Below are 26,803 nucleotides of genomic sequence, written 5' to 3'. Positions count from 1 at the left end.
TACGTATGTATTTTCTTTGTTTTTCTTTTTTTTTCACCGCACAGCTCACCTCGCTGCTCCACTATAAATCCACCCTAATACAGAAACATTATTGCTTTCAAATACGAATATAGTTTATTACAAATATCCTAAACGTCTAATATAGATTTATATAGATATATATACATATATATATCCATATATATAATATACACACATACATAATGAATTCCGTACATATGCGACATATTTATATACATAGGTACGTATACATAGATGTGTAGCCGGCACACGTACGCATATAGAATTTAATAAAATCAATTGAGAGGCTGAGCATAATTGTTTGCGAGCACAAAGCGGTCGTCCTATAGCTATAACGTCTGTGCCGGCATGTCAACGATTCGATGCAACGTATTTCTAAATAAAAAGAGATCTATCCAATCTGTCCGAAGTATCGGCCGTGCGTTAGTTGATATAAATACTAGAGATCCCTGTTTCACGTGTATTTAACACTAGGTTTACATCGAAATGACGGTTTCTAATATTCTTAATTTGCGATTATTAAGATTGTAAAGATGCTTCCCTGAGGGAACCTTTTACTTACCATTTCTTTGGGTACGTATTATTGAAAAAATGGCCAGAAATTTGGATAGACACATTCTTGATATGTTTATAAAATAATGTGAAATAGTTATTTCTGGAGGTCCGTAAATCTAGTGTTAAACACACGTGTGTTATTAACACTAACCGTACCGAGCACAAAATGCGACTGCTATACATTGTTTTATAAAAATGACAACGTTGAATTTATTTAAATCTAATGCAAATTTTTATAACAATATTTGCTTGAATGAAGAAATACATTTAATAATTTCTAATGAAATTATCCTTGCAACTTCGATAATTATCATGCCTTGAAACTTGACAAATGTGTTTGAAATTTGTGTTTTATTTGTCAAGTTTCATACTGAACGACCCGGTCGTGGTACGGTTGCTGTTAAATACATGTTCAAAACCGCGATCTCTAATAAATACGTATATATGTACATCTGTCAGCGTGCGGATTCTCTTAATGTCATTCGACGCACGTTGGCAGATTAACTATAAAGAACGTGTTCAGCTCGAGAACCGAGGCGAACACGAGGAAAACGGCGTACGTAATGAGACAGGCGATTCCAACGGTCCGTGTCAGTCGAAATTTGCCGAACAGTAGGGACAGGTAAAGGATGAGCAGAGTGGAGAACAACGATATCGAGCTGTACACGAGACCTTGCGAATTAATCTTGACGTAGTGTTGGTTGGCCACGGTGGGGAAGAACGCAGCTTTCAGGAACCAAGGCAATCCGAGGCAGAGCAACACGTCGAACACATTCGAGCCGATCGAATTACTGATGCCCATGTCCCCGTGTCCTAGAAATCAATAAAAAAAACACATTCAGAGCATCGCCGTTATAAGATAAGGGAAAATCCTGTTCCGACAGCATACAAGCTACACATGTACACGCAACACCGACGCATGACACACGGTCACGTGTTGGTAGCGGTGATTCCGAGATCGATCAAATTCGATAACGGATTTTCGTGATAACGCCACGTGCACCGTTATCGTAACCCAGTCTTCGTACAGTAGTATGTATTATCGTGATTGTTATTCGCTAGTTACGTATATTCTACTCCGATTTGTAAAGATTATACCGTCGGCGATTAGCGTCGCGACGGCGCGCCGCGGCGTCAGCGGCTCGCGCGAATTTAGGTGTGTCCGCTCAGATGAGGGAATTCGTGTTTCATTCGATATAATGAATCCCGCAATGAACGGAACGCCGAGAAAACGAGACCGGTTAAAAAGACTGGTGAATTACCTTGATTCGCAACAATAACGCTCGACACAGCCTCTGGCACGCTCATTCCTGCCGCAAGAAAGGTCAATCCCATTATGGAGTCCGGGATCCTAAATGTATCCCCTGGAATAATGATCGATCGTCACGCGATGTCGAAACGAAATTCGACAACACGATTATTTGCTCGTCGTCGTTGTCGTCTTAATCTAACGCGTAGTAAATTAGATAATAGATCGGGCTCTGGTTCACACGGATGACCATATCGGCGCACGGAAAAATATTATGAAACACCTACCGATAACGGTGATCACCCATCCGACTATGTACGAAGTGATCGCGATCCACACGACACACATCGTAAACGTAACCGGGAACCACGATTTCAGTTTGTTCCGCCGACAATCGGGGATCGTCACCAGAAGTACGAAATTAATCGGCCACGTTACCAGCCACCACAATTTCTCGCACGGTGCGCTCGGCAAGCTCGTCATGTTCACGATTTCCACTGAAACGACAGAGTACATACATACAGTGACTGCCACTAATATTCGGACACAATTAAAAAAAACGATAGCTTTTAGCAATTAGTTTGCTACACGATATGATAAAGAAATTATTGTAAAATACTGAAAGTTGCATTTTACAACTTTTCTTAGTAGATCTGTGTCAATTGTATGCATTGTGAAAGTTGAATTTGAATTTAGATGTAAATATAATGATTGAAAGTTGAATTTCGATTTCAATTGGCTTGCTGAGAGTTGAATTTGGATTTAAATATAATGAGATTGAAAGTTGAATTTGAATTTAGATTTAAATATAATGAGATTGAAAGTTGAATTTTAATTTAGATTTAAATATAATGTTATTGAAAGTTGAATTTGAATTTAGATTTAAATATAACGTTATTGAAAGTTGAATTTCGATTTAAATTGGGTTGTTGATAATTGAATTTCACTTAGCACTCGAGTGTCGACTCAGAGAGTCACCACTAGATATTGCTGTACCATTATCTTAAACATTATTTACATTATTAAAAATATGTTGGTTACATTATTAAAAAAGTTATCGTCTTCTTAAAAGTGTCTGAATATTAATGTGAGTCACTGTACACGCAACATATACAGTAGACTATATCCGGCGAGTGTACTTTGCCATTGTTTATTCACCGATGCGTCGTTTACCCGGTTGTGCTACTTACGTGATTCATCTATCTCCCCTGACTCTAGCAGCACGATGTCGGCACCTTTAGCGACGTCTAAACAACCAGAAAGACGGCAACGATAATATTGTTCATCGGAGAGCAAGGCGAATTAGAAATTAGACTGATCTTACCGTTCGATAACAGAGGGCTCTCCTCGCTGAGATTTGTGTACTTCTTTTTACAAATCTTCGTGCAACTGAACAGGTTGTTGATGCTGCGGTTGAAGCACATTCCTGGAACACAGTGCGCCCGTTAAGAACCCTCCGCAACGTTCTGTGTGAGTTTGTTGATTTTTCAACAGCAATCGTTTTCCTAACTTGTTCTCGCGCTTTGTAGATTTTCTATTGTTTACCTACCTACGATGTACAGAACGTAGATGAAGACGAGGATCAGTGCTTCGTACCATTCGATGCGTCCGTCCCTCAGCGTCAACACTAATAGCAAAACGGTAATCGCGTATGCAGCGGAGTCTCGTGTTACAGGCCACCAGTCTAACTTCAGTACCTGTAAATACACATTTATTGTTCTGGCCAGAAATAATCGGTCTAACACCGATCTGCTCGCGCAAATAGGATCAGATGGGCTCCTCTTTAGCAGCAGCAGCATGGAAAAAGTCGTACTTCTTTCGCGAATATGCCGCAACAAGCCGGCACGGCTAGTATATTGAAAACGGCCGAGCCGACGATCGTGCCAACGCCCAAATCTCCTTCCGTGACAAACGTGCCTATGATGTTGATGAATAATTCGGGACTAGAACTGGCCGCGGCCATTATCGTCGCCCCTGCGACGTCCTCCGCCAGGTTCAGCTCTGAAATTTCACAAATTCAATCGCCGTTCGACTCACCATCGAATGAACAAACTATTAGATGATTGGAGATGATTGGCGTATTGTAAAAAAAAATTATATAGTCACCATTCTTCTCTAATTGTAAAATTAGAAAAGACAATTAGAAATTTAGGAAAGAATGGTCACTGTATACTTGATCAATAAAACTGTATTCTTTAAAATTTAACGGGCACGAACTTGAGCAATCATCTGATAGAATATAATGGTTCTTTCGACTTACTGTCGCAAATCTTCTTCATGGACGGCACAAAGAAATCGTCGCAGACGATGGCGAGCAACAGGAACATGTAGACAGCTATTATAAAATGTATAACTATAAATCCTGATTGTCTTTGATCCCGCGTGAGACCGTCCGACGGGAATTCTTTGATCGCCGGTGGTGTGCAGTTGAAATAATCGTTCGCCAACCCCCCTGGCTCCATGGTGGTCGTTTCGAATTGTAAGAGCTTGCGGAAACCTTGAAAGAAAATACGTTCGCGTCAGTGCATGTACACGCATCTTTCTAATTGAATGATAAAGATGATCTAGCAGTTCGTGGATGAGGAAAGAGGAGAGGAGTGATATTGGGCGCTGAAAATCAGCCTTTTTTCCCCAATATTTGCATAATATACGTGCGACACGTGGATGACACGCGCGTTATATAATGCTCGATCGTAATGTTTCATATTCTTTCATATGTATTCTTTCTTCTGCATTGTTTAACACAGTCGAACGTGCAGAAAGCTTCCACGCGTAATTGCCGTTTATCTAATGTTGCTTATTAGAGGACCGGATGTGTACCGGGTCGCTGGATCATCTCGAAGAAAGAGTTGTACGAATTGAAGAGAGAGAGAGAGAGAGAGAGAGAGAGAAAAAAGAAAACTTACGTATGTCTGTCGGGTGATTCGCACTGTCCATGCTATTTGGCAGTATTGCGGCCATGGTGTTTACGAAAACTAAATACATCAACGGTATGGCTATTGTGCAGACCACTCTGTATCCCATCGCACGCGTGTATTTTCGTACCATTATTCCAGGTTCAATTCAATCAGAAGTGGAGAGAAAGAGATAGAGAGAGTGAGGGAGAAAGAGAAAGAGAGAGAAAGAGAGAGAGAGAGAGAGGTTTCGGTGATCGGGGCTACAACGTGACGTGCCGTTCCGTTTGATACTGATTTTGATTCGCGGAGTTCGTCGATAGACCGCATCGACATTTTTCGTTTACGAGCATTATCGGCTTCAACTTTACACAGATAAGATACTAATGTGAAGTGAGACAAGACGTGTCCCTTCGTTGATAATTCAACAAAAGGAAAAAGCACATAGCTATCGCTATCACGAAAATCATACCAATTAAATGTCCCTCGGCGTGCTGCTGTTCGACCGTTCAAGTGGACGCGGTTGTAACGTTTGTTTGTAACTTGTAGATTTCCACGAGAAATTCGACCTATCGTACATTTCGGACGATCGTTATTCGCGTGTAATTATGCCGTTCTAATTTCGCGGTGTCGTCTTTCGACCAGACTCAGAATCCATTCGGCATTCTCGTTAGAACAAGAATTATTAATCGGATTCAATTCGCCCGTTCGTCGGTGGAAATACTCGTTAATCTAGCAACAAATTTATTGTGTTGCTATTGTTATCGCTCTTTCCACAATTACTAGACTGCGGATTTATGCATTTGTAACCAAAATTGATATGTACAATTTAAAGCAGTAAACATATTTTGAAAATTTAAGTACATCAACGTATTAATCCTAGTTTAATAAAATAGTTAAAAGAAGAAAGACATTTTTATTTAGCTTCTGTGTCTTGGAATCGATGCAGACATTTTTTATTTTGCATAAACATCCGCAGTCTAACAATTACCAATGTTTCGAGCGTGCTCTTCCGAATTATGCAATTTTTGTTCTATAATAGATGTTCGAAGTTTTTCGAACAACTCATATTTTGGTATAGGGATAGTTTTTACAACCATTATTTTTGTTTATTTCACTTATACAAAGTACGCAGAAATTTTGGCGCGACGCTGGAGTGAGAAACGCTTCCAAAAACGCAATCGTATGTACTCTGATTATTATAACATATTATAGGTTTTGCACTCGAAATACACCCTTTTGCAAGTCAAATTCAACCTTATGCAAATCAACTTCACCATTTTGTAAATCAATTTCACCCTTTTGCAAATTAAATTAAACCTTTTGAAACAAAATTGCACCCTTTTGCAAACTAAATTCAACCTTTTGAAAATCAATTTCACCCTTTTGCAAATTAAATTCAACCTTTTGAAAATCAATTTCACCCTTTTCCAAATTAAATTCAACTTTTTGGAAATCGATTTCACCTATTAAGAATATTTAAAACTACTGCGAGGAAAACAAAAGTCTCGATACTCAATACGCTTCAATAAATATGTACTTTCATTTTTAAAATGTATTATACATGTGTATAATACGTATGTACACTCGAAATAAGTATTTGATGTACATCTTTGCGATAAATAAATTTTGGAATTTCTTAACAATTAATTTACATTTGATTTGATTTTTTTTCACAAAAACTTAGTTAAAAGTACTTTGTTTGTAAGCAGTTGAATTCGATTTGCAAAACGGTTAATTTGGAGTGCGAAAACTGTAACAAAAATTATCTGAAAAGATGGCGAAATAGGAAAACGCTGAAGAAAATTTACCATTTTTGCAAAATCAAAATTTTCTAAGTCAATTACAAGCTACTCGACCAAGTAAAAAGCTTTGTTCCTTTCTCTAAAAATTTTAAAACGCTGACAATTTAAATACTTTTTATTTCCCCATTGGATTACGTTCCACCTACTAAATTTTCACGTAATAATAAACAATAAATTCTCAAAAAATTCCTCGAAAGGATTGTCAAAATCAACGAAAATCAATTTTGTCGAATAGTTTTCCGACGACAAAGATCCAAAGATTGCATGGTCTTTCTTTGTTCCCGCACTGTGTCGCAGATAGGGTTACCAGAAATGTTTCATCCAAATAGAGAAGAAGTAGTGAAAACTACAATTATGTATATATGAGATAAGCTCAAAATATAGGAGTTCAAGTAAAAGAGGTACACAGCACATTTTAAACTTGTTTATTCAAACAAAGATTTTTGAAAATATGATTAAAAAATGATATAGGAGATCTCAAGTTCAAATACAGAAGACTCGTATCAAATATAGAAGATCTGGCAACCCTGGTCGCAGACGAAACGCAGCTAAAAACCAATACTTTCATGATTCTTTTCCGCGAATAAAATACGTGCTGTCTGAGCAGTATGAAAATTTGAATTTTTCGGCCTAACACTACAACCTTTAACTCTCGAAATAACGGTAGAATATTTTTGATCAGAAAAACCGGGTTTCCAGAGAGCATAGTGCGGCCGGGTGGGCGTGTCCGTGTAACAAAGCGAGATGTTTTGTTTCTTGCGAAATCGCAACGAAACGGAGACGATGCGACGTTCAATTTTCAAGGAAGGCATAATGACGATTAGTGCAATGACGATTTCGCATTTTGACCGCGGCACGATTCAGCAGGCGCGATGCGCGAGAGATGAGAGAAGAGAAGAGAAGAGTCAGAGGGAGGGGCGATTCCAACAAACGCTGCCGGACTTCGGAGTAGTTGTTAATGTAGTATATGTGTGACAACGGGATTGTCAACATGGATACGTCCGACTTAGGAGGAGGTTCGTTTCAATAGATTTGTTGAATATTAGACGGGGTGAGATCGTGTTTTTGTGTCACGTCCCATCCACCAGTGAACGGGGGGACTCGCGCGGTTCTTGTGATTTCCGGGGGGGCCTTGTTCTATTCGACATCGATATAAAGAAATCGGGCGTTCCGATCGACGGAACGGGATAAAAAAATTTCAAGTTTCGACGAACGGTGGTGATGAGAGAGATAGAGGAAACGAGGGGTGGTGTGGAGGAGGTGGTGAGGGACAGAGAGGTGGTGGAGGAGAAAGAGAAGGAGAAGGAGAAGAAAGATACTGCAGGATGAGCAGCACTATAATCATCAGTAACAGTATCGGTGGAAAGAGTAGAACGAACGCAGAACTTCGGGGAAAAGCTGTACCGTCAGGCGAACGAACAAAACCGTCAGGTTTCGAACGCGGATGTGGATGAGGAGTTGGGCGAGGAAGAAGGCGAAGAGAAGAAGAGTGCAGGAGAACCGGAGCAGATGGAGGAGGTGGAGGTGGGGCAGGAGGAGAGGGGTGGGGGAGGAAGCGGAGGCGGATGAGGAGAGCGAGAGAGAGAGAGAGAGAGAGAGAAAGGAAAAAAAAACGAATAAACAATGGATTAAACGGGATGAAAAATTTGCGAGAATCATTGCGGAGATAGAAAGCTTCGTCGGAGAATTGTGTGTACGTATTGTATCTCTCGGATCGAACGGTCGAGGAAACAGGTGTGACGTGCGACGTTGTATATATCGTTGTATAACAAACATTTGTGGTTCGATTGTCGATGATCGTGAAAAGAAACGGTACACACATGCCGATTCGATTCGACGACGATAACTCGACCGTGAGAATACGCGCTCGATACGCATTACGTTTAGAGAAACAAAAAAAAAAAAATAAAGAATATATGATCTTTCTAATATTCGCAGTGGTTTCCTGCCGTATTACACGACAGGAGAATTCTACGTAAGTCGACCCGGGGGTTCCAGATTTTCGAAATGATCTACTTGATCAGGAAATTTGATCTATCCGGCACAGTATTCTCCGTCTATCTATCCGTCTCTCTTTCTCTCGGTGTGTCTCTTTCGCGCGTAACGCGTTGCAATGGCTCGTTGCACACGACAGAACGGTTGAAAAGTCGTTTGCGCGCGACGGAATCGTTTGTTATATTACTCGAAAACGTATTTTACAGTGAATGACACTGGGTAATGATCGTTCAATTATGCGAGATCGGGGCGGCGAGTACGCTGCGCGTTTCCATGTACCGCCACCATGTAACGTACTCTCGGCGATGTATCTGCGTTCTCGGGACGTTGCCGACTTCCCGGAGACGAGAAAAATAATAGTAGACGGTTCGACACGGTCGCAGAGTGTCGTCGGGGAGGAACGTATGTATGCATAATCGAATTAGATTGCCGCGACCGGATAGGTATTCGACGAAACAATCAACGGGGCTGCCTTCAATTGTCGATTGACGAACGATTAACGGAACGAAGAATTTTTGTCGAGTGTCCATGGCTCCGGACTCGAATAGCTTGTTCTATAGGTGAGAAAGAAATTGAGCCGACACGATGAGATCATTGGAACCGTAATGAAAGAGAAGGAAAAAAAAAGACGTCACGTTAGGGTTAGTTGCCTACGTGGCATCCGGCAAACTCGATCGACGACGTAATCGAGCAATATTTCACGGATCCGTTTTGTACAACGTCGTGCGTAGGCGGACCGATATATTACTAATTGATGACCGACAATTAACGGTGGACAACCATGCCGATGACAATCGTTTGTTTCCAACGAGACGAAACCGTTCGAGACCGAATAGCCGAGCCACGTTATATCTAGTTTATACGACGTACATTAGACCTGAATGGCATCTCCTCTGCCAACTTGAATGAGAGCAATTTAACTTCTTTAGGTTGCTTAATCGGTAGGAAGTCACATCAGCTATACAGCTGTATAACCTGTACAAGACACCAATACGTGCATCGTTTGCTTCGTTACATCGTCAGTAAGGAATCATAGGAGAAAAATCACCGGGATGAATGAATGAAAACAATGGGCTCCGGTGAATCAACGTTCACGCGTCGTTCAAACAAGAGACGAGACTTTCCTCGAGAGTTTTGCACGGATGTACATTCGAATAATTTTCAATGATCGTCGCGTGCACTCAATGGAAAGAACGGCTCGGAAATGTCCGATCGCGACTCGAGTGGAAAAGAATAAGAAAATTAAATGTAATGATTGAAAGTTGAATTTCGATTTCAATCGGATCGCTGAGAGTTGAGTTCGAATTTAGATTTAAAAAATATAATCTGATTGAAAGTTGAATTTAAATTTTGATTTAAAATCACCGGGACGGACGAATGAAAACAATGCGATCCAGTGAATCGACGTTCACGCGTTGATCAAACGAGAATAACGCTTTCCTCGAGAGTTTTGCAGGGATTTATAGTACATTAGAATAATTTTCAATGATCGCCGCGTGCACTTAATGCGGAGAACGGTTCGAAAATGTCCGATCGCGATTCGAGTGGAAAAAGAAAAAAGAATACACAACGTCGTGGGAGAAAAATAGGCATCTCGTTTCACTTGATCCGTCCTGCCGACTTCTCTTTATTTCACGTATTTTCTTGGCATTTCTACTGTACATATATGTCCGACAGACGTACCCACAAATACGTGTTTGATCGGTCTACGTGGAATTGCGCAAGCCGCGACACAAATAGCGAAATATAATTTGCCAATGGACCCGAAATACGTCGAGGAAACGGTTTTCCAATCACCGTTCGCGGTCCATAATAATCTAAAGAGGATCTCCGTTAGTGTAATCAACGATATGGATGTCGAGAAAGTGCAAGATCGAATGATATTTCGTTCAACGAACAGCTCGTTCCACATTCGTGTCGTAGATGAACGCACACGCAGCTTCTAATTTTCAACTTGTTTCAGTTGTGGATCGACTGCATTGCAAAACGCCCACGGTTGGCCTTTGTTTGTCTTGCAATTAATTAATCTACTGCGTTTTAGTCGGCGCTTATGGCTAGCCTGCGGATGCTTGTGCATTTTTCCAGAGAAATTCCAAGGAACTGGCACGAGATCAAATAGAATTTCCTGCATGAATCGTCTCGGCGGTACAGCAAAGTGGAACTTCGCGAAACATTATTAACCCTGCTGCGGTATTGAATTCAACACACTCTCTCTCTCGAGAGAGAGAGAGAACATTGGAAAATGAGAAATTTTTTGAAAAATCGAGAGCCATTATTGAAAAAACAAGGACGCTAACGAAGAAATAATAAAAATACGATCATAATGATCATAAGGAAAAGAAAACGTAGCAGTCTGTGTGTCTGATTAATTTTTTTCGGACGATCTTTATCGCTGTCAAACGCATAGAGTTCCCCAGTCTACGAACAGAGACAACTATAGAAACATTATTGCTGTCTCCACTACCGTGCTGTTATTGTTATTGATACAGTTATCAGCCACGTATATACGTAGTATATGAAACTCATTAAACTTTTTGATATTATCGTGATTATGTAAGTTATCGGACTTGTTACCGCTCCACGTGGCAATCGATCGATTCGACGAGGACCGATCTTCTCAAACGATTCCAGGCCGACGCGCAGTGGGCCAAACAGCAATCCTAGCGACGAATAATTCAAATTGATCAAACCAACCGGGGTAAACTACTTAAATACAGCTATGCCCATAATTGTGAAAGTGGTCTAAATCATATATTGCACTATTTCAATATAACTAATTCATTCAATATAACTATTTCAATCGAGCACTATTTCACGGCTCATTTTCACAATATTAATCAAACAATATTAAATCAGAATAACTTTTATATGAATGGACCAAACGACTTCAATTTCTCTGTAAGGCTAGAAGAATTAGTTTAGTAAATTACGTCTAAAAAATATGTTGAAAAAATGCATTTGGTCGGAATTGTGAAAAACCATAGTAAAGATTGATTCTTACGAGTTTTCTTCCTGGGCCAATAACGAAAATTTAAAAGATGTGTTTTGTCAACTCGTATAAATCATGTACGCTCTGAAAATTTCATTGAAATTGATTAATTGGTTTGCGAATTATAAACGATCAAAAGTGGTAATTTGTATTGAACCATAAAGTGGCAAGTTTTACCACTTTTGATCGTTTATAACTCGTAAACCAATTAACCAATTTCAACCAAATTTTCAGAGCGTATATAATTTATACCAGTTGACCAGACACATCTTTTGAATTTCCGTTATTGGCCCAGCTAAAAAAGTTGTAAAAATTACTCTATTTTTACTCTATTGTTTTTCACAATTCCGTCCAAATGCATTTTTTCAACATATTTTTACACACAATTTACTAAATTAATTCTTCTAGCCTTACAGAGAAATTGAAGTCGTTTGGTCCATTCATAAAAATGTTGTTCTGATTTAAAGTGTGTGGAATCAGTTATGCTTCTTACATTACATTGAATTCACTTAAGTTAAAATAATGTGATGTGAAGTAATTGATAAACTGATTTTTTTTTTATTTTCACTTAGACTACTTCCATAATAATGGGCACAAATAATCACTGAAAATTGAATTTTAATTTAGATTTAAATATGTGCCCATAATTATGAAAGTGGTCCAAGTGATATATTTCTTGTTTCGAGATATTTCAAGGAAAAGGGTATTAATACTAAATGAATTCCATGTATTGTTGATATAACAAGCTCTAACGGTTCGTTTTTGACAATATTGTAAACGAGACATTGAATTGATTTAATTGGACCTCATTTCTTTTTTAATTTTCACTTAGACCACATTCGTAACTATGAGCACATATGAAAGCCTTAAGTTTACTTATTTTTCTATAATATTGGGTTGGGGAATAAGTTCGTAGCGTTTTGTTTTCTTTTATTCTACAACGATCTTTTTGTTCTTTGGCAAAGTGTTATACATCAATCGAAAGAGCTCTTTCTGCTCTACAAAACTGTGATAATCGTTGTTTTGAATCATTTAATTTTTTATTATTTCTCAAGCTTAGAAATGGAATATCCAAGAGGAAAAAATCAACATTTTCGACACATGTTGAGAAGCAATTTAAAGACGATTTTCTTTGTTGTTTCCAGTAAGCTCGTGAGGCACCCAAGCTCCCAATTTTTCGACAAATCCCATCGAATGTGAAGATGGTTGAGAATGGTCTTATGATCGTAGTTCATTTTTTCCGCTAATTCTTTTTGACCTCGATGAAAAGCGAATAAAAGCAGGCGTCGAAAATGTTGATTTTTGCCTCCTGGATATTCCATTTCTAAGCCTGAAAAATAATAATAAATTAAATTATTCAAAACAACGATTATCAGAGTTTATTTTAGAGCAGAAAGAGCTCTCTCGATTGATGTACAACACTTCGCCAAAGAACACAAAAAATCGTTGTAGAATAAAAGAAAACATAAAACGCTACGAACTTATTTTCCCCAACCCAATATATCCACAGAACTATTCAAAGCATCACAAAATAAGAAGTTATTCAACGAACTAGAAATTTTCCGGTTTCGCATCAAGTTCGCGGTGCACAGGGAAAATCCCATATGTCTGTTCATTATTTTATGATAGTAGTCAACGACTACCTCGGGACGCAGATGAAACAAAAATTTTCCGATTCTAAGGACATCGAATTCTTGCATTATTCGTCGGTGGAATTGCCGTCTGGCTATGCCGTGCGACTCGTCGCCGTCGAATTGAACGCAGAAATGAAAATGCAGGTCGAAACGGCAAAGGTCGGTGAACCGTTTCCATGCACACACGTTTGCGGTTACCGTCGTTACTCGAGCGAATACAACCAATTACCCTGAATCCGTAATCATCGAGCAAAGTGTGAATCCCACAGTTGTGCTCAAGGTCGTCCGCAGACTTATATAACGGAGTTGTCCGAAATTGGACGAAAGATAACAATGCGGGAAGGCACGACCGAATCGATACGAGAGCCGAGGCGACTCCGGCACGGGGAGTCCGAAATTTTTTGTAAAAATCAATGGCAGGAAAGCGACGAGGCACCGTCGCCGATGCGAAATAAAACGGATGGACCCGTTCAATCGGTCGTTCTCCTGATCCTTCTCTTTCTTCGTTCACAGTGACGCGAACGAGACGCATTCGTCGCAACGCTCGCAAAATACGTATGCACATAGATATAACCCTCTCTTTCCCTTATCTTTCTTCCGACACGATTTTCCATTAAGTTCGCCTTGCTCGAAACTTGGCTTTTTCTCTACTCGAGGCTGTATGTCGCGTGTCGCCGTTGCACAGTGGTCCGGGAACAAACAAACTGGCGAGAAGTCAATTTTTCAAATTTCATATTATTCAACGATGTTCTTTGTTGCAAAGTGTCGAGACAAAATCAACAAATTAAAACATGTTTTCATGGAACCTTAGACATTATCGAGTACAGTGTAAACAATTGTTATTTCCGCGGAAAATCTTGGGAAGAAAAGAAAATCGTTTTTCAAGTCCATAATGTTGAGACTGATCCAACGATCATGTCTATATAAAATAATGAATGTGTAAATAATTGATTGGCCAGATAATGAAGAGATAGGTTTCCCAGACCGCTGTGCGTATTCGCGAGTGCTCGGCGCGGAGAGTTTGTTAAAATCGTTTCACCTTTCAGGTATAAATTGTACACCGCCGGCGATAGAAGATTTCCCACACGATCTATTCGACGAGAAGGAACGACAAGGTGGAGCCGTTGTTGTACACGTGATCGTGTCTTTGTATTTATTTATCGCGTTAGCAGTAGTATGTGACAAATTCTTTGTACCCGCCGTGGAAAAAATATGTCACGGTAAGGAAAAATCCACACGATCGATCGATCGCGCGCGTTCCCGCTCGTCGATCGGCCCCCGCATGTATCGCGACCGGGAAAGATCGTTTCTCGAACGAGGGCGGAGAACGATCGCCGCACAGTGGGAATATTCGGGTGTTTCGGTGGCCAAAGATTTCGAACTTTTCAACGGATTTCCTTTTTCCTTGATAAATTTCAAGTATTCTTCGTTACGTGGATGACATTAGGTACATTATTCACATTAAACAATGCCTACTTACCGGCGACCATAAATGTTATAACCGAAAAGAAAAAAAGTCATAGAATAACAAGTATTTCATCGACTAAAAATCGTATTGGTTACAAATAACGATTACAAGTAACCGAACATTTTTTCTCTTGTTGGTAAATGTTATCGTTGAGAAAAATTCATTTCGATCACTTATAACTAGACTGTGGATCTTTATGCAAAATAAAAAATGTTTTCATTGATTGCAAGAGACAGGAGCCAAATAAAAATTTCAGTCTTCTTTTGATTATCTTGTTAAGGTGAAATTAATGCACTGGTGACCTTAAATCTTTTTAATACCTCCACCGTTTTAAATTGCACGTACCCGTTTCTGTCATAAATGCATAAAATCCGCAGTCTAGTTATGAGTCATCGAAATGAACTTCTCTCATCGATAACTGTTATGAGCGGTCGAAATGAACTTGTCTCATCGATAACTACTTTGAGCAATCGAAACAGTTTTTATCGAGGATTATCGAGGAGGATCCAATGTTTTGGACACTAATAACTGTTGTTTGTAACCAAAACGTATAAAATCAATATTTTTTAATCGTTTTGTTCTTGGAATTTTTTTCTTTTTATTTGGTCCACATTATCTTAAATTTTAATAATAATCAAGTTTTTATTAATGATTTAATTATAATAACTGTTATTTATGGTCCCTGCTACTTACAATAACTAATGGGCGATCCTATGCGAAATCGGACACTTTTTCCAAGTACCGAATGTGTTGTAGTCGTTAGTGACCTATGAACGAATCTCGAAGGATTTCTTCGGTATCTTAAAAATTGTTGACTGCTCAATTAGGCAACCAATATTGTTTTCTTTTTGTGGAAACATCGAAAAATTGACTTTTGGCCACTGCATCGGCCTTCTTTCCCCCCACTGTGCGCCGCGCGTTCCAACGACCCCCTGTGGTAAAACGCGGGAAAAAATCGGGGAAAAATATTTTTCATTTCAGCGCTCTCGATGTCGAAGGACGTGGCTGGTGCCACTTTTATGGCTGCGGCAACGTCGGCACCAGAATTGTTCGTAAACGCTATCGGCACTTTTATCACCGAAGGTGACATAGGTGTTGGTACAATAGTAGGCTCGGCTGTATTCAATATCCTCGCCGTGCCTGCTTGTTGTGGTATTGGTGCTGGAATGGTAAGTCGGAACTCGCAACGCACTGTGCAAAACTTCTCGATCCCGCTTATGTTTCTCATCAGCGACTCCACCGCTTCTCTAGACGTAACGCACAACACATCCCTAACACGATGACATGCGTCATAATCCAATATAATACCGTAGCGGTAATGAAACATCAGGTAACCAAGCAAGCTCTGAACAACAGTGGTAGGTATCTTTTGTTTGATTCGCTTACAACGGTTTTTGATGGCCACCATCGGCTACTCAGACTGACACGCGACCCTCTACACAGCCAACATTTTATATTCCGACAATGAATAAACAGGGGATTCGGTAAATGTAGTTTTGAGGGGAGCCATCTCGGATCACCTTCACCTTGACATATGTTGACAAGGACAACATACTTTTGTCAATACATCTATCCGTCGCTCGGACTTAGTTTTCGAGATATTCGCAAAAAACTATTGCTAATACTCTATCGAATTTTCCGTATTCTTGCATGCTCCGTGGCAACGTAAGCCTGTTCCGGGGCGACATCTGTTTATTTTTTGTTTGTAAACACGTTGTGGATGAGAGAGAAAACAGAACAGAGTGTCACTCTATATAGGGTGAGCTTTCAAGTTTGAAAGAATACTTTTAGATTTTCGTATGCGTCTCCACCCCCCCACCACCTAATCCTAACTAATTCTAATCGCATGATTTTTCCATTATCAGTTCAAATTCTGTATGACGGCTATATATAGAATGCAAAGATTATGCGATCAGAATTAGTTAGGATTAGGTGGTGGGGGGTGGACCACGCATCAGTGTCGCCAGATGAGGGGAATCACGGTGAGACGTGTACCTCCTCTCTTATGACCAGACCAGTCCACGGCACGGGCACCGTGGTCTACGACAGTGTCGCCAGACTGAAGAAATCGAGGGGAATACAGGTACCCCCACTCTGATGGCCAGTCCAGTCTGCGGCACGAGCACCGTGGTCTACGGTCTTGTTAGTGAGGGATGTTGGAGTTTGCGCATGGTGCTGGAATGGGATAGTGGAAGGGGAAAAGGAGGAGAGGAAATGAAGTCGGTTTCTACTTCATCTGGCGACACTGCCACGCATACGAAAATACTGTATCAGCAATAGTTCTTTGCAAATATCTCGAAAACTAAGACCGGGTAGATGTAATGACAAAACTTATTCAGAATGGTGTCCTTGACAACATATGTCAAGGTGAAGGTTATCCGAGATGGCTCCCCTCAAAGCTACATTTACCGGGGATTCAATTATGATGAAAAATTAAAAAATCGTCACTTTCTCCTTCGCAATTGCAACCAATAACGATTAACCCCCTTGCACTCCTTTGTCAATACAACGGGTTCTTATATGTATTTGGTTCTCTCTTTATTTAATTTTAGTTGAAAACATATAAGTTCCACAAATATAGATTACAACAAAGTTCGAGAGCTATATCTGATATAATTGGCAAACAAAATTGTTTAAAATATTTAGCACAGTCAAGGAACTGTCCTTTGAAGTAAACTTCAAATAAAACACTTCAAACAGTAGGGAATTTGATGGCAACAAAAATGAAAAACAATTCGGAGTGCAAAGAGTTAAGAAAAGAAATTATTTACACATTAAGGGGGTAGACTCGTTTTTTCCAGGATTGCAAGGGTGCGGGATGCGCCTTCTCATTTCTCGATAATGCAAAAATTGGATTCTTCAGTAGTCTATAATACAAGCTGCAAAATAATACAAATTACTGCTCGTAAAAATAGAACTTTTAACTAGATTGATCTTTTATCTAGTGTTTGACTACCGAAAAACCCCGTCTTTGCATTATCGAGAAATGAGAAGGCGCATCCCGCACCCTCACAATCCTGGAAAAACGAGTCTACCCCCTTAACTGGTAAACCAATCCTTCTAACGTCTCAAAGAAACTGAAGCTGTTGGGTCGAATTTTGACGAAAGTTAGTAGTGGTTTGAAAAGTGCGTACGAGATACTTTGTACGCCCACTGTGTATGAATTGTTATGCTGAAACTACCATCATCAGAAGCATTTTATGTCATGTTCGTCGGATGTCCACAGGTAGTCCCGTTGGATTGGTGGCCAGTTAGCAGAGACTGTCTTGCCTATGGCGTTACCGTTGCCATTCTAATATGTATTATACACGACGAGAGGGTAGAATGGTACGAGGCGTTGGCGCTAGTGTTACTGTATATCGTCTACATCGCTGTGATGTACTGGGACAAATCGTTCCAACGGTGCACACGATTCCGCGCGGATGATGGTGATCAATCGTCGTTGGATGATCATCGGCTCGCGGCAGGTAAAACAAACACACACACACACACACACACACACAAGCGCGACAACTGTTCGTCTTCGTCCGAATCCTGCGGAACTGAATGCGATTCTTCTTCGGTCGGAATTTTCTCGGATCGGTCACGGCAAATTGGCCTGACGTTCATGCTTCAACTATTCAAGATATTCGTATCCCACGCGTATGGACATATTCATTACGCAAATATCTGTAGCATACTCGGACTCGGTGTAATCAGATACGCGCTTTCAACCCTCGCACACTGCTCCGCGGTGAAAAGCATCCGTCCTCCGATTCCGGGATATACTCTAACAAGCCTGATTTCTCGGTAGGCGATTCAATGTACATACACAGTGTTGAGCAAAACGGATAAGACACTGTGCAGATTTGTATATTGCGCGTATTTGAAGCAAGGAAATGTGCATTTTGTACAATTGATGCAGGCAATTCATTTTTCCATAAAGATCCGCATTCTAATTACAAGCAAACAGACACATCTTAATTCTGTGGCTGCTCGAAGATGAATAGCTGCTACCAGAAATCGTAAAAGTCGAGAATAAACACATTCATGGCTTATGGAAATGTCCAAAAAATGCCAGAATATAAAATTAGATAGAACTAAGTACTATTTTTATTTGTTTTAGATCTACAAAGACTGTCCTCATTAAAAATAGGATTTTATTTGATTGCACTTTCTTAAAATTTGTCTATAAAAATGGGAAATTGCGTAAACCATTCGCAGTCTAGTATTTGCATTTCTTTCTATCCCTTCTCTGTTGTCTGTTCTACAAGCTCATCCTTCGTTATACTCGTTCCACAGATGACACGCAACGCATAGAACCTACAAAATGCACATTTCATTGTTTCAAATATACATAATATACAAACATGCACAGTATCATGTCCTTTCGTCCAGCAGTGTATGATTCGTTTAGCATGTATCGTATCGTGCACACGGGAAATTGGAAAATCACACGTAGAAAGTTTCGCGACGGTGAAAACAAGTCAATGCACGCGTCGCAACGTGTTCATCGAAAATTGTTGTTTCTCCGCTTTCTCGCGCGAAAACCAAAGCCGTTACAGGTGTAAATTGTTGATACTTGTTTTAGAGAGCAGCATCGAAATCCGCTTAGCGTCGTCCGACAAAGTACAACCGGCCGGCGATCAAGCTGAACGTACAGATGTGCCGTTACAAAATGGAGGAACGAAAACTCAAGAGGAGAATCCCGAGCCCAGTGAGTTCGGAAAGTTTTCTCGTTATTTAACCAGAACGGGAGAATGATTTAGCGAAAATTAAATCGCCCGTCTTCTCATTTCCAATGTATCAAGCTTCCACAGAAATCGCGGTCTAGGGGTTGTTTAACCCTTCTTTATTCTTTCATTCTTTTCGTTAATCGTTTCGGTATCATTAAATCAAATCTTCTACTTGCAATAACTTCGCACGATCGAATAAATGAACAAGAATTTATTTCCTGAAATGTGTCCGTAACTATGAAAAAAAGTCAAAATTAAGCCAACTTCTATTATATTCGTCGACTACCTCTGAACCTATAGAAAAGTAATGTGATTTCACGTTGCACAGACTACGAATACGAGTTATTGGTCTGGCCGGCGAGGGCAGGGTGGATCAGAAAGACGGCTTGGATCTTGACATGGCCGATACACCTAATATTCATGTGTACGATACCAGATTGCAAGACGCAACGATTCAAAAATTGGTTCCCAGTTACGTTTCTTATGTGCATCATCTGGATTGGATCATTGAGCTACGTCGTTGCCTGGATGATTACGATAATCGGTAAGAGATCAACGATCTATTTAATTTCCATATTAAAGCATCAAATCTTCATTCATTCAGAAAGTAAGCATCAATGATCTATTTAATTTCCAGGCGATACCCTAAAAATACCGGACTCTGTGATGGGCATTACTTTCCTCGCAGCCGGAACAAGCGTTCCAGAAGCAGTATCGAGCGTGATAGTTGCCAAACAAGGTAAAACAACATTGACGCAATTGATATACTACTCCTGGCAGAAAATATTCGATGAATGTCCGGAACGTTCTCCTGGAAAGAATCATTCATTCAAATGATTTCAAATTTGAATATAGGAATTATAAGTTGAACTACAAGATTTACCAAAAAAATTCATTCTTTCGATGGACCATTTTTTTTTGCCAGGGTTGTACACGCCCACTAACACGTTAAGTGCCGAACGTCAAAAACTCGAAACTTCTCACGAAATCACGCTAGTTTAATTAACGAAACTTGAAACAGAGAAAGTTAGAAGTTCAGACTGCGGATCTTCATGCAAAATAAAAATTGTCTGTGGTAACTGCGACGAGCAGGGTTTCAATAAAAAATGTATTCTTCTCGTAATCATTTCAATAAGACGAGGATAACATACAGTGGATGTGCAAGGTATTCTCGTACTCCTTTTAAAAACGAATAACTTTCATTACAAATTTTCTGTACTGTTTCCTTCGCGATTGCGACCAATAACAATTTAAAGAAACAATTTTTAAAAAAACTCAAGCTGTTGAGTCTAATTTTGACAAAGTTATTCGTTTTTAAAAGGTGTACGAATACTTTGTATACCCGCTGTAACAGTACTCTTTATCCCAAATGTTTCCACTTTTTAATAATTATAAATATATGAGATCCGCAGTCAAGTTATCGTAGTGTACATGTGCCCATAATTGAGAAAGTGGTCTAAGTGAATTATTATTTTAAACTACATGAATTCAATGTAATTTTTACGATATCCTTTAGGAGGGTTAATATCATTTTCCTTGAAATATCTCGAAACAAGAAATATATCACTAAGACCGCTTTCATAATGGGCACAATTGTAAAAATGTGTTTCTGAACCTGCTGTAAGATTAGCGTCGCGTAGAACCGTGGCATGTAATGTGTTAAACAAGGTGAGACTCGTCCACGATCGATGGTTGTCGGGGGCATAATTGTTGTTTTTTCGGTTTAGGGCACGGCTCGATGGGTATCAGCAACTCTATAGGATCGAACACGTTCGACATATTGTTATGCCTGGGCCTGCCGTGGCTAATCAAATCATCGTTCTCGCCGACGCAGCCTGGAAAGCATTACATCAGTATAAACTCCGGCGGACTAGAGTACAGCGCCATATCGTTGTTGTCGACGCTGATGTTACTCTATATTGCTTTTGCCTCGAATAAGTTTCAGCTCGATAGAAAAGTAGGCCGTGCCTGTTTGTGTATGTATGCCGTGTTCCTCATATTAGCCTCGTTGATAGAGCTCAATGTATTCTTCAGGGTAAATTTGCCCACCTGTCAAAGGACGGTCAAGTGATACGGGGACCGAGCGTAGAAACTTTTAACGATATTCGATACGGTTTTAGTTGATTATCGTATGTTCTTTAAGAACTGACGAACAACACCGTGGACCGAAGAATACTGTTTTATATTAACGCGAAACCTTCTCTCACTCTATCCATCCGTTTCGCTTTTCTAAGAGAAAAAGCTCTTTCTCTCTTCTCTCCTCTCTTCTTTCTTCTCTATTCTCTCTTGTCTCTCTCCCCCTCTGTCTCGTGCACGCGCGGAGAAGAAGCTCCCTTGTCCGTGACATCGTGCACAGCTATTCTCTGCAAGCCGGCCGATGGTTCTGCATATCTTTTATCCATTCGAGTTGCAGCTTCGCCTCGGCCTCCTTCCGAGACCCCCTTCGATCAGCGAACCTACCCACCGCCTAGGTCCGCTCTTTCCATCCCCTCTTTTGTTAACTTTTCTCGTGTCTAACATTCCGGGCTCTCGGAGAACGTCTCTGTCGACACACTTGCCTCGTCCCCGTTGTTGCTCTTTCACCCTAAACACAACTTTCAATCGGGAGCAAGGAAAAATGAAGCAAATCGTAGAGTCGGACAAGCGACGTGACGCGACGCAACGCGACGTCCTTCGACGAGCAAAACCCGTGCTCGTCGATAGAAAAACACGATCGAACCTTTTCCCTGGAAAATTGCTACAATTAGCGACAAGAAATCAAAGACAGAAGGGTGCGCGCGATCGTGCGTGGTTTAAAAAAGAAAACAAAAAAAGAAGAAAAACAATACTGAACTGCCGTCTCTACGGATGCGTCGTTTTGAGAACATACCAGAGTCAACGAATGCCCGTGCCCGTTACGTACGTATGTATACACGTGACCGAGTACTACCGAACCAGTTTCCGATAATCGGTTACCGTTGCGGAACATTTACGATAATCTATTATCGGAAGCAGAAAATTACAAAATATCAGTTATGACACAGCGATGATTATTACGCGCGGAATCATTACCGAAAGAGATGCCACTCATTCGTTTCATACCAAATAACCGCGGAAGCCGAAGCGAGTGTACACCTTGGAACCGCGAGGTTTGTCGAACAACACTTCAACATGTATGTACCTCGATTGGCAAATAGAAAATACGACTTCGACGTGTACGACAGGATATAGAAACATTCCAAACAGCTATGGACTTTTATGCAATTATGAAGAGATTGGCTAGGCGAAATATAAAGCAGCGAAAAATTAGAAAAGTCTGCGAATAGTGTTACGTCGTTTTCAAGTGTGCGAGAAACTATTAGGGGATGAAATGAAGTTTTATTGAACTCCAGCTGCCCATAATCGCAGCTGCATATTCTTATCTTGCATAAAGAACCACGGATTACTAATAGCTTTCATAGAAGAAACGCCACTGTATGTTTCGAGCCAAGATCTTGCTTTTGCTACGCCCGCAGCTATATTTGACTTTCAAATAGCGAGACACCCGAATTTGTCCGTGATACTATCGACAAAAGCACATGGTTGACCCACAACCACCCCCGAATCGAACCCGCACTATATTTAACGGAACTTAGAGGATTTGGCGACCGTAGTTTCGACTTTCTGTCTCGTCCTTTTCAATTCGTTGAAAAATCACTGATCCGTCGCCGCGTATGTGTGTCTGTACAACGGATAAGTCTGTAGAATTATTGAATCTATCAGGAACATTTATATGAGATTGTATTATTATCTGTAACGTCGCGTTTGCAAGGTGCACACTCATTCTCGACTCTCGCCGTGCATTCACGTGTACTGAAATTCACCGCAGGGTGTGTATTTAGGTAATCTACGAACTTAACGAGTTTAATAAAGTACTGTAATAAGTTATTAAACAGCTATTATCGATCCCGGCCGTCGCGGTGGTTTATCAGAGGAGACGCGTTTTTATCCACAGGAATCGGGTTTTTTTTCCGCCGGTGTTTCGACCAGACGCGAACTGTGCGGTTGATCGGAAAATTGCGGTAGCTGGATTCGCGGTTCGCGCGACGAGTTCGCGCGTTGGCAACTGTAATCGATGCTTTCGAGACCTTTGGCACGATTTCAACGAAGGAGTATCTGCACGAGCCCAAGAAGAGAATCTGCAACCACCACGCGTCGCAGATTCGCTCGAGCAAGGGCCAGAAACACGTCGGGACGTCCCGGTTTTTTCGCAGGTAAGAAAACACCCCGTGTGATAAGCATTCTCGCTTTCCGCGACCGTTTCGGTTCGGTTCGGTTCGGTTCGAACACTTATCGAGCAGTGGAGGACTTGGTCTTCGATAGAACAGCAACGCGCAGTTGGAGGAATTCATCGTGTACACAAAGGACGAATAGAAGATAACTTGTCTTTGTCTTTTATTCGAAAAAGTGAGATTTTTCATTTGGAATGTGAAGATCATTTTTTTTCTTGTTCGAAGGATTTCGAGTAGAATTTTTCTTTTTGGAATTATGTGGTTTCTGTTTGTATTCGAACAACAAGATAATGTTTTTATGCGGAGATAATGAATAGAAGATAACTTTTCTCTGCCTTTCGTTCGAAGAAGTGAGATTTTTCATTTCGAACGCGAGCATCATTTTTTTTCTTGTTCGAACAAATTCGAGTAGAATGTTTCTATTTGGAAAAATGTGGTTTCTGTTTGTATTCGAACAGCAAGATAATGTTTTTATGCGGAGATAATAGAAGATAACCTGTCTTTGTCTTTTATTCGAAGAAGTTGAAGTGAGATTTTTCATTTCGAACGTGAGCCGCATTTTTTTTCTTGTTTGAAGAATTTCGTGTAGAATTTTTCTATTTGAAAGGATGTGGTTGCTATACATATGTATTCGAAAGCGAAGGTAATTGACTCGGAGTCAAAGATCACATTGCAACAGTGCTTTGTTTTTAGATTTTGTTTTTAGCTGAACAGCAAGATAACGTTTTAATGCGGGGATAATGAATGGAAGATAGATTTTCTATTTATTTGTATATTGGAAGACATCTGCGGGTGGTTCTTCATGTTCCATCAAGGAGAAGCTTAGGAATTTTTCTTTGATGGAAACTCTGATGATTACTGTTAGATTACGATATCAAGAGACTTCCTGTGTGTGTGTGTGTGTGTGTGATTTGCGATATCACTCCCGTCCATGAAGCACTGAACACTTATTTATTTTCGACAAAATGTGGTAATTAAAGAATACAAGCTTCCTGCTTGATTTGATTGTTTTATTTTCATTAGATGTAGCTATTATATTGGGTTGGCAAATAAGTTCGTTCGGTTTTTGTGATTCATTCCACTCTAAAAAACCGATCGAACTCATTTGCCAACCCAATATGATAAATTGGATAAATTGGAAAAAAGAGATTGAAAAAGTTGTGGGATGATTATGGGCAACTCTAAAAGCAAAATTGAGAAACAATTACCCCACTTAAATTTGAAAAATTAGAAAACAAGAGTAAAAATTAAAATTCTAGAAAATATAGGATATTAGAAAAGATTAGTATGTACCATTTTAATCCATTATATGGGTCCTTTAATAACAAAAATCGTCTGCATCGTTTGAATAAGTGTCCGGTGACTTATGGACGGGAGTGTACATACTATACAATATCACTAAATGATATCTACAGTTGATATTATCAAGTGAACTGACAAATTTTTAACACTTTACCTACCGTAAGCTTCTCAATGACAATTTTCTGTCTTCGTTGTGCTGGAAATGTGACGCTATAAATAAAACATACAGTGTGTGTACAAAGTATTCGTACATCTTTTAAAAACGAATTACTTTTGTCAAAATTCGACCTTCGAACAGCTTAATTTTTTTCTGTTGTGTTTCTTCTTTTAATCATATCAGTAAGTCTGATAGAATTTAGTATTCATGTAAATAGATATTGAAGATCAAATTGTTACTGTCGAGTGTATAATAATAACAATTTCCTCCTAATATTCGTTTGTGACAAACGAACTTTATCGTACAGGGCGTAAAGAAACGTTTGGTCTTGGTTGCCACATAGACGTATTTTACTTTTTCTGATCGATGAAGATCTGTCAAAAAACCAAGGTCGTCAACCTTGACTTTTTTTATTGGACAATCGTCAACGACAATTTTGCAATTCCACCAGACACCGTCGGTTTGATGGAAAGCGATGTAAGAGAGGTACAACCGCAAAATTAAGTTTTGTCTTGAATTTCAAGGGCAAGGGTCAACAGATTTTTTTTATTGCATTCTATTCGAAGCATCATAAAATAGAAAATTTTTGACCTATAAGTCTAAGGTCAAGGACAATTTTGCGGCAACTTTTTTAGAAATCTACATCGATCTGAATATGTAGAATACGCCTTTGTTTCTTTAAAGACTAAAAAAATCACACGTCTAGGACTGAGAGAGCCCTTATCTTGCTCTCTAATATCCTTGAAGACAGTCAGGGCCGCGTTTTTTGCATTTCTCCTGACTGCCTCTTTTCCCGGACTCACTTCCACTCCTGTTCTTTTCTAAAGTGTAGAATACGCCTATGGCAGAGCCAAGACCAATTGTGATAATGAAAATTTAAAATATGTCTTGTAGATTTATGTTAGTTGTATACATGCTGAAAATTTCATCGAAATCGATTAACATACACACGAGGTACAAGCGGTTAAAAATCGTGAAAATCGTAGTTTTACACGACTTTAAAATCCCCAGAACCGCACATCTTTCGATGAGTGTCGTTTCTTCCTGTGTCGATCGATTTCGATGAAATTTTCAGCATGTGTACAATTAACATAGATCTACAAAACATATATTTTAAATTTCCATTAAGGGCCCAAATAAAAAAGTTTTAGAAAATCCATTTTTTATTTTTGCATGTAACCTTGAAAATCATAATTGTTGGAAAATCTTTTCCGCACATCATTTCATAATAACCAATGCTTCTAATTGCTTACAAAAAATCAGGTCGTTTGGTACAATTATAAAAAAGCTATTCTGTTTTAAAAGGCGTTCGAATACTAATCGAATACTCGAATACTAATTGGGGCCTTGGGCAAAGTAGAATTTCGGGGCTCCAGGGGAAAAACGTAGAATTTAGATCTTCGTTTTATGTTCGGGACCCTGTTTTGCTTTGGGTCCCCGGGCATTTGCCCAAGTTGCCCATAGGGTAACGCAGCGCCCGCTTTAGCGGTTACGTCGCCCCGGACAAAAAGACAAATTTCCGCCCCTTAAGAGTATACAATTTTTTAAATAAAGGTACGTATTTTTTATCTTCAATAAAAATCAAATCATTTTATTTAAATTTTAATAAAAGCATTTATTTGAATAAAAGCAAATTTTTTATTAAGTGGGTATTTGACACATCAATATATTTTTCTCACAGTTACTCCCAAAATGGCGCCCATAAATTTTCGCGCCCCGGACAAATGTCCGGGTTGCCCCCTCCTGGAGCGGGCCCTGGGTAACGCGCC

General features: G+C 39.8%; 2 protein-coding genes across 5 annotated transcripts; one reads left to right on the top strand and one right to left on the bottom strand.

Annotated features, from left to right (window-relative positions):
• Nucleotides 1-61: 61 nt before the first annotated feature.
• On the bottom strand, nucleotides 62-8,047 carry LOC143208717 (sodium/potassium/calcium exchanger 4). The gene is made up of 9 exons (XM_076423382.1): nucleotides 4,732-8,047; nucleotides 4,086-4,322; nucleotides 3,639-3,826; nucleotides 3,375-3,522; nucleotides 3,150-3,251; nucleotides 3,016-3,072; nucleotides 2,113-2,322; nucleotides 1,839-1,940; nucleotides 62-1,389 (listed from the first exon to the last, which is right to left on the bottom strand). The coding sequence occupies exons 1-9, from the start codon at nucleotides 4,871-4,873 to the stop codon at nucleotides 1,055-1,057; spliced, it is 1,521 nt and encodes a 506-aa protein (XP_076279497.1). The 5' UTR covers nucleotides 4,874-8,047; the 3' UTR covers nucleotides 62-1,054.
• Zyd (sodium/potassium/calcium exchanger zydeco) lies at nucleotides 7,383-23,236 on the top strand. Of its 4 annotated transcripts, none has more exons than XM_076423385.1 (8): nucleotides 7,383-7,540; nucleotides 14,189-14,362; nucleotides 15,592-15,779; nucleotides 17,837-18,077; nucleotides 19,181-19,306; nucleotides 19,654-19,869; nucleotides 19,963-20,064; nucleotides 21,053-23,236. In XM_076423385.1, the coding sequence occupies exons 1-8, from the start codon at nucleotides 7,492-7,494 to the stop codon at nucleotides 21,394-21,396; spliced, it is 1,440 nt and encodes a 479-aa protein (XP_076279500.1). In that variant the 5' UTR covers nucleotides 7,383-7,491; the 3' UTR covers nucleotides 21,397-23,236. The 4 variants fall into 4 exon arrangements, with proteins under 4 accessions (XP_076279500.1, XP_076279501.1, XP_076279502.1 ...); XM_076423387.1 differs by lacking the exon at nucleotides 7,383-7,540 and adding an exon at nucleotides 7,810-8,048; XM_076423389.1 differs by lacking the exon at nucleotides 7,383-7,540 and adding an exon at nucleotides 8,819-9,079.
• The last annotated feature ends 3,567 nt before the right edge of the window (nucleotides 23,237-26,803 follow it).

The sequence above is a fragment of the Lasioglossum baleicum genome, chromosome 5, assembly GCF_051020765.1.
Source record: "Lasioglossum baleicum chromosome 5, iyLasBale1, whole genome shotgun sequence".
Taxonomy (NCBI): Eukaryota; Metazoa; Arthropoda; class Insecta; order Hymenoptera; family Halictidae; genus Lasioglossum; species Lasioglossum baleicum.
Note: the sequence above shows the minus strand (reverse complement) of the source record. Positions and strands in the feature narration are given on the sequence as shown.

Bases quoted from the DNA above. Each gene is read 5' to 3' on its own strand.
- LOC143208717 (XM_076423382.1), bottom strand. From the start codon at position 4,873: ATGGTACGAAAATACACGCGTGCGATGGGATACAGAGTGGTCTGCACA. The intron at 2,323-3,015 runs GTAAGTAGCACA...CTGTCGTTTCAG, and splicing joins AGGGGAGATAGATGAATCAC to TGGAAATCGTGAACATGACG. The intron at 1,941-2,112 runs GTAGGTGTTTCA...TCATTATTCCAG, and splicing joins ATGGGTGATCACCGTTATCG to GGGATACATTTAGGATCCCG.
- Zyd (XM_076423385.1), top strand. From the start codon at position 7,492: ATGTGTGACAACGGGATTGTCAACATGGATACGTCCGACTTAGGAGGA. The intron at 14,363-15,591 runs GTAAGGAAAAAT...TTTTCATTTCAG, and splicing joins CGTGGAAAAAATATGTCACG to CGCTCTCGATGTCGAAGGAC. The intron at 15,780-17,836 runs GTAAGTCGGAAC...GGATGTCCACAG, and splicing joins GTGGTATTGGTGCTGGAATG to GTAGTCCCGTTGGATTGGTG.